This window comes from Cynoglossus semilaevis, chromosome 4 (assembly GCF_000523025.1).
Source record: "Cynoglossus semilaevis isolate Cse_v1.0 chromosome 4, Cse_v1.0, whole genome shotgun sequence".
NCBI classification, from domain to species: domain Eukaryota; kingdom Metazoa; phylum Chordata; class Actinopteri; order Pleuronectiformes; family Cynoglossidae; genus Cynoglossus; species Cynoglossus semilaevis.
Window position 1 is genome coordinate 16,224,122 of NC_024310.1, and position 13,405 is coordinate 16,237,526.

The following is a 13,405-nucleotide window of genomic DNA, read 5'->3' on the forward strand; positions in this document are numbered from 1 at the left end:
AGTCTAATTAAAATTATATAATATTATTTTATAATAAATGTGTATTTTATGGATGGAATTGTTAAACTCGTGTTTGTTTGTTTTTTATTCAGACTCCAGTTGATGGACCAACAGGAGGTTTGTGTCCAGCAGGAAGTTTTTGTCCTTTAGCCTCTGCTGCTCCTTTCCCTTGTCCTCCTGGTACCTTCAGCAACAGCACTGGTCTCAGTGGACCAGAGGAATGCATCAGCTGTCCTCCAGGGTAATGTGGTTTGTAGTTACATTCCAGCTGTATAACAGGTTTGATTCTGGACCACACAGTGGCTGTGGGACTCTAGTAATCAAACTTGCCTTGCCTTACATCGTAAAGTGGTTTCCAAAGTGGGGGCGGGGGCAGGCCCGCTATTAGAGGTTGCTCCATTATTTTTATAGTGAGCTGAGCAATGTTAATAATACTGTTCACCAAAGGGGGCGCTACAAATCTGCTATTTTCACAAAACTCCATTACAAACCAGTGCAACTTTAGTAAATATTTAAAGCACCTCCCATTCCTGCAGTAGCTCAACGATCGCTAGGTGAGCCACGCCCCAAACTTTGGGATCACTGCATTATTTTATGATAAAATAAAGGCTATACTGCAACCCCTTACACAACTCTGAACAATAGTAAAGATGAATGAATGATATTTTTGATTAGAAAAGTTCTTTGATAAACTGCAGATTTCTCTGTGTCAGTTTCTATTGTTCAGGTCACAATAACACCTCACCCTCTGGTCCCTGCTCTCCTGGTTATTACTGCACTGGTGGCTCAGTGTCGCCTTTTCAGCACGAAGCAGAAAAGGGTTATTTTACCCTGGAGGGGGCTTTCAGAGCACAGCCATGTCCTCCAGGCACTTTCCAGATGGTGAGAAATTGTCAATAAAGAATAAGTCCCGTCATTTTACTGTCAGCTGGTGAAATAAGAAAATGACAGTGTCCAGGTTGGTGTCCATGTTCATGTCCATATTTCTCCCCAGAATCCAGGAGCACGGTCCTGTATGGAGTGTCAGGCGGGAAGACTATGTAACCAGTCAGCCTTGTCCCAGGCCCTCCCATGTCCCACAGGACACTACTGTCCTGCAGGGTCATCGGTTCCACGGCCCTGTCCTCCAGTCAGTATTTCCTGTGTACTCATCATTTCTATCAGTCTACCTATTATGCACGTCCTGGTCCAAAAGCACAAATGTTAATTCATCTTTCCATTGTTGATGACATAGGGGTCATACTCTGATGACCCTGGTGGTGACACTGTGCAGCACTGCCGGCCCTGTGAGGCAGGTTGGTTTTGCAGCAGCAGTGGACTGTCGGGTCCCGAGGGTCTCTGTGATCCTGGACACTATTGTTCCTCTGGAGCCTTCACTGCCTCTCCAGTAAGAACACATAAAGCTAATTGTCTTTCATGTGGGTTTTGATGAGTTAATCAAAAGGAATTTTAATGACATTTAGGTACGACTCTGAGCAGAGGTCAGTATTCTTAACGTACTTTTACCTAACTTTTACAAGATCTACCATTCACATGCTTTGTCAATCATGTCCACAGGTGGCGCTATCCTCCGGTGGTTTTTGTCCTGCAGGTTTTGTTTGCCCACAGGGGACCAAGTTCCCGCAGCAGAACCCATGCCCTGCAGGAACCTGGAGCGACACAGTGGGAGCGCAGAACTGGTCCTCGTGCACGTCGTGCCCTGCAGGACTCTACTGCAACAGCACTGGACTCACTCAGGCCACAGGCGTCTGTGGTGCAGGTGTGACACATGGAGTTTAGAAAGACACCGTCCAGATGAACAGTAATGACTGAAATACACCAACTCTATGAAGAGACGTTTTCACTGCGACTGTTGGATATTTTTCCAGATTATTAATTGCATCATTTGGATCAGTCACAGATAAAAACTGATGAGAAACACTGACATCTACCTGCTGATATTGGTCTTTTTGTTCCAGCAGTATACAGAAAAAATATTTTAAAAATATTATAAATATTTTCTATATTTTGGGATGTTGAATTGTCTAAAATAATCATGATAAATTAAGATCACAATTTATCCAAATCTGACCTACGATTGATCAGTTTAAAGATTTTAAAGGTTTTGCAGCCTTAAACATTTTACTTTGTATTTACATATTTCAAAGGTTATTTCTGTTCTGGAGGGGCCGTCTCTCCAAAGCCCACGGGTGGAGTGACTGGGGACATCTGTCCAGTTGGACACTATTGTCCTATGGGCTCTGCTTCTCCTGCACTCTGCCCTGATGGAACTTACTCAAACGCTACAGGTAATGAATACTGAATAATCAGCTTTTTAAAATTATGGTGAAACAAGATATATTGATATATATATATGATATTTTGTTGTGTATTAAGGTGCAGTAGTGTGTGAAGACTGTCCCCCGGGGACTTACTGTCTATCAGGAGACGGTGTCCAGCCCTGTCCATCAGGACACTACTGTCTCGGAGGTGGTGTTGAGGGAATCTTGCCATGTCCTCCCGGGACTTACAGTTCTCAGTTTGGCCTCAGCCAAGTGGAGCAGTGCCTAATTTGTCCAGCAGGTGAAAGTGTTGTCACATATTTGTCATCAGCTCCCTCTCTCTCTCTCTCTCTCTCTCGCTGTGTGTGTGTGTCTAAAGAGACACTTGGAAGTTTATATTCAATGTTAGTGAGGTTTCATGTTGTATTATTTCTGTCCATTTCACTGCCTTAATAACAGGGTTCTACTGTGAGGACTGGGGTCTGTTTGAGCCCACTGGGCCCTGTCAGGCTGGTTATTATTGCACAGCAGGTAAACATGTATTAACAAGTATAACTGATGGTTGTTATCACCTACACTCAATGACTGGATGCCTCCAAAAATCTTTTAAGGTGTAAATTTTCAGAACCCTGATGGCAATTTCAGCACTGGGATCGGTGGTGCGTGTCCAAAGGGACAGTACTGTCCAGAGGGAACTGGTCTCCCCCTACCTTGTCCTCCAGGATCCTACTCTGACAGGTCATAGGCCAAACAAATGCAGTCACCAGCTCATAGAGTATAACATTCATGAGGGTATATAACTGTTAATATGTTTTGTGGATTTGTTTGTAGTCTTTATCTGACGGACATTGTTGAGTGTGTCCCCTGTCCTGGGGGTCACTTCTGTGCGACTCCAGGTCTCACTCATCCATCTGGACTCTGTGAGGCAGGATATTATTGTCTGGGAGGAGATACCACAGCGACAGGTACAATTTATGAAAACATTGAGTGGTTACTCTTCTTCATTAGTGGTTGGCATAAACCGCGACACATTCAAACGTGACATTGAGAAAATAAAAATGCTAGAAGTGTTTGTATCAGATGAGAAATAAACAGATGGTGGTATAAAAGCTTAGGATTTGTTTTTGTTTTTTAAAGGAAATTGTTTGGAATTAATCAGGGCTTAGCACGGGGTTTAGCACATTAAGGGCTTAGCAAAGCTAATTCAATCATTTTCCAGAACTAATTAATTGCTTTTCTTCTTCAGGCTCTGGGGCTTTCTGCCCACCAGCTCATCAGTGCCCAGAAGGCAGTGGGGCCCCCGTGCCGTGCCCAGCTGGAACCTACACCAATCTCACAGGCCAGTATCTGTGTTCCAGCTGCCCTGCTGGATACTACTGTCCGGAAAAGACCAGAAACTTCTCCATGTTCACTTGTCCTCCTGGATTCTACTGCCCTGATGGTAACACACATTAGTTACAGTCTGTCCACCTGGTACATAGTCACATTGCTAATTTATTTTGCCTAAAGAACTTGAAGGAAATTGCTAATTAAGGCTTTTTCTTCTTTATTCAATGTCATATAAAGGGACCAAGCATGCCACCCAGTTTCCCTGTCCTCGTGGATACTACAATCCAGAACCAATGACTCAGACTCTGGACAGCTGTCTGCCGTGTCCTCCAGGACACTACTGTGAGAAGGAAAGGCTCACTAAAGTGTCTGGAAAATGCACACCTGGTCAGTAACCTGGCTAATTTCTAGCTTCACGTTCACGTATCAAGTCGCCATGTTTACTTTTTATGAACCATGATCTGGTACTAATGCATTTTTTCTCTTTGTATTCTGCCATTTTCAAAAAATAACTGTTTTTTAAATTTGAAATAAATCAAAAGCTTACCTCTCAGTCAAACAAAAGAAGAAACGCTTAGTGGCGTTATTCAGTTTTAATGAACTAAAAATAACAACAAATAAAATAGAAATACAGAGTCCTTACATTCATTAAATACTAGATATCAACAAACAATACTTAGGACGGTTGATAATGCTCTCATTTTGCTCATTTTTATTTAATTTACCGCTTGGAACAGCTTTTTAGTTAAGACAAAAAACAGAATATTAAAATTGATCCTCAACGTACCTTCAAAATAAAAGCACAACAGGAATTCATACATATGAATAACTTAAGAATTTGAATCGAATTTGTCTTTTTTCTTATTTTCCCTCTCAGGTTGGTTCTGTGTGTCAGCAGCTTGGAACTCCCAGCCCTTTGATTTGGACAATTACACAAACGCTAACTGTCTGTGCCCAGCTACGTCCACAGGAGGGCGCTGCCAAGCAGGATTTTACTGCCCCCTGGGCAGCTCAGAGCCGGTGTCTTGTCCCCCTGGAGCTTTCTGTAATGTCTCAGGTACACTGATAAACTTGGCATAATTTTATTTTTCTAAAAGTGATCAAGATCAAATTTCCTTGAGGAAATATATAGAACTAGTGCATTGCTGAGTTACTCTACAGCCACTACTCTAAAGCATGTATTTAAATTTTAATTCGTTCCGACCACTTTATTGTGCCGTGTCATGTCTGCATATAATCAATATTTTTATTAGGATTAAAAAAAAAACCCTTCCACCCCTTTTGTAAAACTCTGACCTCAACTGCATCAAAAGATGTGGTGTTTTTCCTGTTACAGTTGACTCATTTTTATCCAAAGGTCTGGCCCTGCCTGTGGGTCCCTGCTCCCCTGGTTTTTACTGTGTTGGAGGAGCCACTCAGGACAGGCCCACAGATGGAGAAACAGGCAACATTTGTCCACCTGGGACATATTGTGGTGAGAGCGGCTCTACTGGCCTGGAACCAGGCCATCAAGGCCGGTAACAAAAGTACAGTGTTTGTCAACTGAAACCACAAAATGACATCAACATAATTGGGTTTGAACTAAAGGGAAAAAAATACAATTATTTCATTGGCTTAGCTTTCTGCAACTCAGCTCAAAACCTAAAATAACTGGTACATAATTATATACAATTACTATGAGGTGCAGCCAATGTTATTAAAGAGACACAGTCTGATTCTGTAACTTTAAAGTGTTCTGCTACTCATTATTGTCCTTTAAACAACCAAACACATACAAATGTTGTGAACCAACACACTGGAATATAAAAGAAACAATTGATAATTGGTGAATCTGATGAAGTTTGAATTTCCCTCAGGTTTAACTCTGGGTCATTTTGTATTGTTTTTTTTTCATACTTGGTATCAGCCTCACTTTCAAATAGTACCAGAAAGTACTAGAAATTTAACAAATATATGTTCAATCTTAAACCTTACCTGAATTCTAATCTGACTCCAAACTAAATTCTAAAATATCCTTGCACTCAGTTAGGACATGCAAAGTGTCCCCACAAGGACACAGTTTCCCCACAAGAACAAAGTGTCCACATTACTAATGTAGATTTTCCCACAAGTATAGCTGCACATGATACGTACTACGCACAGAGGGTAGGAAAGAAATATGTAAAAGTTGTCAATGGTAAGTCAATGAGATTTCCTGGTGTACCACTAGAGAGAGCCCCAATATCACCTGTGTGTCCAATAGTTTGAGAACTGCATGTGCAGTAAAAAAAAATCCACAAATGAATTTGTTTTGCTCCACAGTTGAGGGTGCAGAAAAACCAGAGCTGTGTCCAGCAGGGACCTTCTCCTCACTGACCGGTCTGACCAATGAGACTGAATGTCAGCCCTGTACTCCTGGTCACTACTGTCTGGAAGCAGGACTCATGACTCCCACTGGACCGTGCAGCAAAGGTCAGGCCATTGTCTCTTAATCCCAAATATTAGAACAATCTAAAATACTAGAGAGGTTTCTCCAACTAAGTGAGACTAAAACCTACAGGCTACTGGTGCCCTCCCGGTCAAACTGTAGCTACAGCCCTGCCCTGTCCAGCTGGACACTTCTGCCCACATGGCAGTGCATCTCCTGAGCCGTGCCCACCTGGAGCCTATCAGAACAGAGAGGAACAGGAGAACTGCACCATCTGTGAAGCAGGTAGTATTCTACCACACACTTCATTTAAAGGATATATTTATTTAATTGGGTTTTAACGTCCTGTTTTTAACCACATGTTGTTTGTTTACTGAACAGATGGCATGGAAAGTGACTCGTAAGCTGCCTAACAACAGAACCATTTTTTGTTTTCTTCTTCTTCCAAGGTTTCTACTGTGATTCGAGGGCTGGTGCAGTCAACGGCTCTTTGCCAAAGCCCTGTCCTATTGGTCACTACTGCCCTGCAGGTACAGCCCTGTCCAACCAATACCCCTGCCCTGTAGGCACCTTCAACCAGAGAGAACATGCCTACAGTTCAGCAGCCTGCAGTCAGTGCACGCCTGGACAGTACTGTCCTTCTGAGGGACTGTCAGAGCCAGCAGGTAAAACAGACAGACCTCTGCACCTTAGACTTATCTAATTAGTCAGTATAAATGAGACTTGATTTTCTTCATTTGGTTATATCTTTTAGAACATCTGCAGTGACACGCTCTCTTGGCCCGCTGTCTTACAGTACCTTTATTTTTTATTTTTTTTACTAACAGGCCCATGCCAGGCTGGATATTGGTGCAGACTAGGAGCCTCATCTCCCAGTCCTCTAGATGGTCTTTCAGGTTCACTGTGTCCACCGGGACATTACTGTCCCTCAGGTTATTAATGTGTTCTTTATCTCTTGTATTGTGATTATATTCATTTATTGAATTGGAGTCACTTCCAGTAGTCATCAGACGAGGGCGCTGTGATAGCCTGTCAATCTACTATACAGAGACAAAAACCATTCACACTCACATTGACACCTATTGGTCTACCTTCTTACTGTATGGCAAGAGAGTTTCCCACTCCTCCACAATGCGGCCTTATTAACTTTTCAGTCTCTAATGAAGAGCATATGTCCCACATTCCAATCAGCAGCCTTTTCATTGACTCCATTCTAATCAAGTCACTTCTATACTGTGTGTGGGTCAGAACCTTCAAACTACTCAGTTGTCTGGAGGCTGAAATGTTTTATTCATGCCAGTTAACATTTACTATCATGCTGGATGTTCCCACAACATTCCACTTGTTCACTCAGGGCTCCCGACCCATACTTTAATAACCCTGCTTTTGGTCTCACTATGTTTTGCCCCGAGTTGTTCGACTTTTGCAGGCAGCATTGTTAGACTGTGTCATCCTAAAGCTGCATTTAAATTCTGCTTACAGCGTGCAAAAGAAATTGTCCCAGAATTTGAAACCCAATTACAGCATCGGTCTTGTCATCTGTTACCAGTTTTTTGTGCCTCCTGCTCTGTTTGCTGCAGTTGAATTATGAGTTGGAGTTTGTTTCTCCTCCTGCAGGCTCCACTGCTCCTTCATCGTGCCCTGAAGGAAGCTGGTCGAACAGCTCAGGTCTGCGTCGTCACGAGGACTGTAAACCCTGTCCAGGAGGATTTTACTGTGATTCTGCAGGACTCACTAAACCCACCGGACCCTGCACTGCTGGGTAAAACCAAAATAGATTAAATCAATATAACGTCTTGGTATTTAGACAAAGGGCAGTGTTGCTTGAAGGACAAACTCAAACGTTTTCCTTAGTTTTTATATTTTTCCAAAAGCTCAAGATTCAACATAGGCTCTTTAGGATCTTGACTTTTTTATTTTTTTTGCTGAACACCATTTCAGGTCCTGACCCACACTCTGTGAGACACGTTTGCTTTTCATTTGTTTTATTATGTCTTACATGTTTTGCATGCAGATATTACTGCGCAGGTGGCGCTGTAACACCTTCCCCCACTGATGGAGGTTCAGGGGGAGCCTGTCCAGAGGGTCACTTCTGCCCAGAGGGAACTGCCCAACCTGTACCCTGTCATCCAGGGACATATGTTGCAGTGACACATGCATCTGTCTGTGAACCTTGTGAGCCAGGCTGGTACTGCGTGTCTGGTACTCTGTACCTGTGTCCTGCAGGTTGGTGGTTCTTCAGTGTTAGGAAATAAAACTGAAAAATAGTCATTCAAATACAGGTGAATTAAAACAGAACACAGTGAAGCAGTATGAGGGCTGCACTGACGAAACAAATAAGGACCTAGGTTCAGATGTTATTTGTCCAAACTGACAACATTTCTCATATTTTCTCATACATATACGACTTTATTCTTGTTAACTTGAATTTTGTCCATTCTTCCTCACATGCAGCCCTAGTTCACCAGCATTTATACCAAAATGTGACGTCACATTTCTACATGTTCTTGTGCGACATGCAGGGTTTTACTGCCCCGAGGGAAGTGGCTTTGACTTGAGGAGCTGTCCAGAGGGAACCTACGGTCCAGATCCAGGCTACTGGTCTGTCTCTCAGTGCAGGCAGTGTGACGGTGGCCATTACTGTTCTTCCAGAAATGGTACAGCTGTCACTGGACCATGTCAGGCAGGGTATTACTGTTCACATGGAAACACTTCTCCACGGCCTGCACTACAGGATGCAGGTAAACACATATATGCAGTACTTTATATATTTTCTTAACATGCACCAAGGATTGTAGAGTCATCTTTGCATCGCCACAGTCTTTAAGATTTTTTTTTCTATTGTAAAAAAAAAAAAGTCAAATGACAGCTGCGTTTCTGTGTATCATCAGGAAACGGAGGACCGTGTCCTGTCGGTCATTACTGCCCCCTGGCCACCATCTATCCTCGGCCCTGTCCACGTGGAGCATTCTCTAACCTCACAGAATCAATCTCCCAGGTTGGAGCCTCTCTGGAGTTTCTTTGACAATAATTGAGAAAAATATCTGCCCTCCTTCAGAATAACTCTACTGTTGAATTTAAATGACAAAGCTGGTGTTCTTGGGGGGAAGAAAATCCATTTTTGATGAAGCATGGATGTGCCTCACTAATCATGAAATTCACTCTACATACTACATTTGCTCTACAGTTACATAATGCGTTACATAATAATCACCTTCATCTGTATAGTACTCAATGTACAGAATCCCTGACTGACCTCTCCACATATACGTAACACAGACATAACCGTAACTGTACCTTACAATGGTGCCTCTCTTATCAGCTAATGAATATTTAGTCCCAAACCAATATGTCGACGAGGCCCACTCTCTTCTTCATTTAATAACAGCCTCTCTGCTTTTATCTCCCCCCCCACTCTCTCTCTCTCTCTCTCTCTCCTCCCTCCCTGCCATTGTCTTGCTTGTTTCCTACCTCAGGAGGATTGCCAGCCATGTCTCCCTGGTTACTATTGTCACACTATGGGCCTTTCAGAGCCATCAGGAAAATGTTGGAAAGGTTTCTTTTGTCTGGGAGGTGCAGATCGTCCTGATCCCCCGTTTAGAGACAGTGGAGGAGGACCCTGCCCCAAAGGTTGGCATATTTTATTTATTTATTTTTTCTTTGAAAAAGAGTTTTCTAAGGGATTAGGATTATATATTCATATATATATATATACATATATGTGTGTGTGTGTGTGTGTACATAATGAAAATGAAGACCAGCTCAATGCAAACTCAACAAAACACTTTTCCGGAGTAACAGAGCTTTGCACGAGCAGCTGTTATGTTGACTTGAGCAATTGAACCCTGTCTCCCGTGGTGCCACTGTGTTGGCTTGGCTCTGTCGTGACTCCTGTCTGTACACCACCAGGTTATTACTGTTCTGAAGGATCTGCGACTCCTCAGCTTTGCCCCCAGGGAACTATCAGCACAGACGATGGCCAAGCCAGCTGCAGAGCCTGTCCCCAGGGGTAAGAATCACTTACAGGCCACACACTCTGCAACATCAACACTTAATAATTTATGCTGTGAACTGGTATAGTACTGTTTGGGATATTTATATATTACTTGTTCCTTGTACTGCACAAATATATAAACACTCCCAAACCCCCTCTTCTCTGTTTTGGTCTGGACAGATTTTATTGTCCTGCCAGTGATAATGGCTCTTCATCAGTCACTAATGAATGTCCAGTGGGTCATTACTGTCCATCCGGGACCTGGTCCAAACACCAGTACCCGTGTCCATCTGGATCCATCAACCCTCACACTCAGATGGCAACACCCCAGGACTGTCTGCCCTGCCCTCCAGGTCACACACCATTTACTGCTAATGAATTTGGACCTCCTCTAGATTAGGTTGTTGACTGAAGCTTTAGAATGTCCTTGACCATAAATAGTGGTTAATTCCATAACCAGTTGTGTCACTAGAATAAGTATGTAGCCTTTAACAGCAGGTGTCATCAAGAAAACTGTGACGGAACGTTAATATTCAGCTTTGTTTCTTCTCTCATCTGAAATTCATAGAACGTTCAGTGCTTGTGAATCAGTCTCTGTTGGAGTCATTTTCCCTGTCACTTCATTCCTGTTACCGCCTCCTCTCCTCCCAAACCAGGCTCCTTCTGTGCCTCCCCTGGGATGGGAGTTGCATCAGGCCAGTGTAATGCAGGATACTTTTGCATCTCTGGCTCTTGGTCCTCCTCACCCGAAGATGGAGGGGCGACAGGTGACCGGTGTCCTGTTGGTCATTTCTGTCCCCAGGGCTCCTCAGTGCCACTGCCCTGTCCCTTGGGGTATTACAGCAACACAACCAGGAATGGTCATGTCTCCGACTGTCTGCCGTGTCCTCCAGGTTGTGCATATAAGTCTGTGGTTGTGTGTTTTTATCACTAACAGGTTTAATAACCCATTACCTAACTACACCCAAGAAAGGTCCATTACCCTCTGTAATGACTGAGGCTGTAGACTATAATAACTACGCTTCATTTGTAGGTTTTCTGTGCGTCAGCAGAGGGCTCTCTTCTCCTTCTCATATCTGCCCAGCTGGTTCTTACTGTACAGGCAGAGACAACAGCAGCAGCCAGCAGGCTTCCATTCCCTGCTCACCTGGAAACATGTGCCCTGCTGGGTCAGACAGCGAGGTGCCCTGCCCCCCAGGGACGTACCAGGATCGACCAGGACAGGTGAAGAATGCTGTTATACAGATTTTTCTTCTCACTGAACTGCATCTAAACTCATGCTAATCAATAGAACCATTGATATCTAACCTCATGACTGACGTCTGAACCTCATCTGAAGCTGAAGCTTTACTGAACATACAGAGCTCATGACTTGTGATGCAAAGATACAATTTCACATTCATTTGCGACCGTTGACAGTTCTTCTTTCCTTTGTTTATATCCTGGAGCTCAGAACATCTTGACCTTATCAAACCAGTACAAACCAGTTTTCACCCTTCTATCCTCCATCACCTCTATCAACATTAGTCTTCATCAAACTCAATGTAAAAAAGAAAACACCTTCATCTTCCTAACCTTTGAGACACTCCTACAAAAGACCTTTGTTGTTATTATCTCGATTCTGTATGAAATTATAAAAAATAAATATAAAAATATTCCCTTTATTCCAAGCACTTTTATTGTCAACTATTCAATATACATTTCTTTAGTATTACAACAGCTCTCTTTTTTGTCTCTACCTATGCAGCAATAATGTTGTCATTTTCTTTGTCAACCCAAAAATCTTTATCTGTGAACTCCTACTGTCATAGGTTTGTATGTTTTATCTCCCTCTAGGCAGAATGTGCGAAATGCCCTGCAAGATTTTACTGCCCTGGGTTAGTGGATGATGACACTGGGCAAATGTTGGGGACTCAGACTCCTGTACTGTGTCCTAAAGGACATTATTGTCCAACAGGTAGGACAGAAAGAATGACCCATTAAAAACAACAAAGGCACATATTTCTACTGTTGGATATAAACAAACAAGTGTTGGTTGGTTTCCATATTTGTGGCTCTGGACTGTCTGTTATGTTACCAACATTTATTTAGAGATCAGGGAGGAATGGCATTAATATGTCCCCACTGATGTAGTTTGTACATGGCCATGGTGGAGTACATTCGAGATTCCCCTTTTTATTTACATAATGCTCTACTTTTTTCAAGGCCACCACCATCTGTAGGCATTGTAAGCTATTAATTTACAGGAGCGCAGTCTGGAGTTGCATTTCCATGCCCAGCTGGTGCCTTCGGTCGGCAGATGGGGTTGTCCACTAAGTCAGACTGTGAGCCGTGTCCTGCAGGGAGCTACTGCGCCTCCCCTGGACTGGCTGCTCCAACCGGAGTCTGCTCCCCCGGGTAAACATGGACAAAATGAATAGACACTTCATGGCAGACTGTGGGAGACATTACATCCTGTTTGTCTCTCAATTTTATTTCTATAATTATACTTCCCTCTGAACCTTATCTGCGCTTCTCCCGTTCTCATCTATCACTGCACACAAAACACACTCTCCATTGTCCTTATCTTTTCTACCCTCCAGTTACCTCTGCAGGCGAGGCTCTGTTTCTGCAGAGCCTGAAGAAGGACCAGCAGGACGACGTTGTTCTCCTGGGTTCTATTGCCCCCAGGGCACTGCCTATATGGTTCCCTGCCAGACCGGCACTCTCAGCTCCACAGAAGGTGACAACAAATTATTAAGATGTCCGTGATATTTGAGAGAAACAAATTATCTTGGTTAATGTTGTTTTCATCTTTTTGAAAATTGAATTTCTTTTTTTTCCTATCAGGGGCCATTTCCAAAGAAACGTGTCAGCCATGTTTGCCGGGTCATTACTGTGCTGCAGTTGGCCTTTCATCCCCATCAGGGCCTTGTGACCCTGGCTTCTACTGCACAGGAGGATCTACAGTGGCCAAACCGTTGGCTAACCTCACAGGTAGACGCTTTATTTGTAGCATAAAAAGGCTGCAGTCTCTTTCCTCATGACTTATACTGTAGTAGCACAGAGACGGGCAGATCTTTATCAGACGCCTCTGCTTCGTCTTTGCACTACTTTCTGTCCTTGGATTAGAGAGACGTCTGCAGGATTTCAATTTATATTTCCAGCCTAATTGGAGAAGACGTCTTACATAAGTCTGCCGTCTTAGTTTCAGACCTCTCCACTCCATCAGATCCTTCTGCCAATTCAAACCCCAGTCACTTCCACGGTGATGTCTGTCCTGCAGGCCATTACTGCCCTGAGGGGAGTGCAAAACCAACACCCTGTGCTCCAGGTGAGAAAAGAAACCATGTCTAGACGATAATGACTGGTTTCACTCGGTGCATTGAACTTTGTACTTATCAGAAAAAAACTAACTACCATTAAATTTCCTTG

At 43.3% G+C, this 13,405-nt stretch overlaps 1 protein-coding gene across 1 annotated transcript; it reads left to right on the forward strand.

The window, feature by feature from the left end:
* The first annotated feature begins 7,741 nt into the window (after window positions 1–7,741).
* On the forward strand, window positions 7,742–11,762 carry LOC112486964 (signal peptide, CUB and EGF-like domain-containing protein 3). Its single transcript, XM_025055170.1, has 4 exons — window positions 7,742–9,627; window positions 9,907–10,006; window positions 10,172–10,344; window positions 10,648–11,762. The coding sequence occupies exons 1-4, from the start codon at window positions 9,516–9,518 to the stop codon at window positions 10,923–10,925; spliced, it is 663 nt and encodes a 220-aa protein (XP_024910938.1). The 5' UTR covers window positions 7,742–9,515; the 3' UTR covers window positions 10,926–11,762.
* The last annotated feature ends 1,643 nt before the right edge of the window (window positions 11,763–13,405 follow it).

Bases quoted from the DNA above. Each gene is read 5' to 3' on its own strand.
- LOC112486964 (XM_025055170.1), top strand. From the start codon at position 9,516: ATGGGCCTTTCAGAGCCATCAGGAAAATGTTGGAAAGGTTTCTTTTGT. The intron at 9,628-9,906 runs GTTGGCATATTT...GTACACCACCAG, and splicing joins AGGAGGACCCTGCCCCAAAG to GTTATTACTGTTCTGAAGGA. The intron at 10,007-10,171 runs GTAAGAATCACT...TGGTCTGGACAG, and splicing joins TGCAGAGCCTGTCCCCAGGG to ATTTTATTGTCCTGCCAGTG.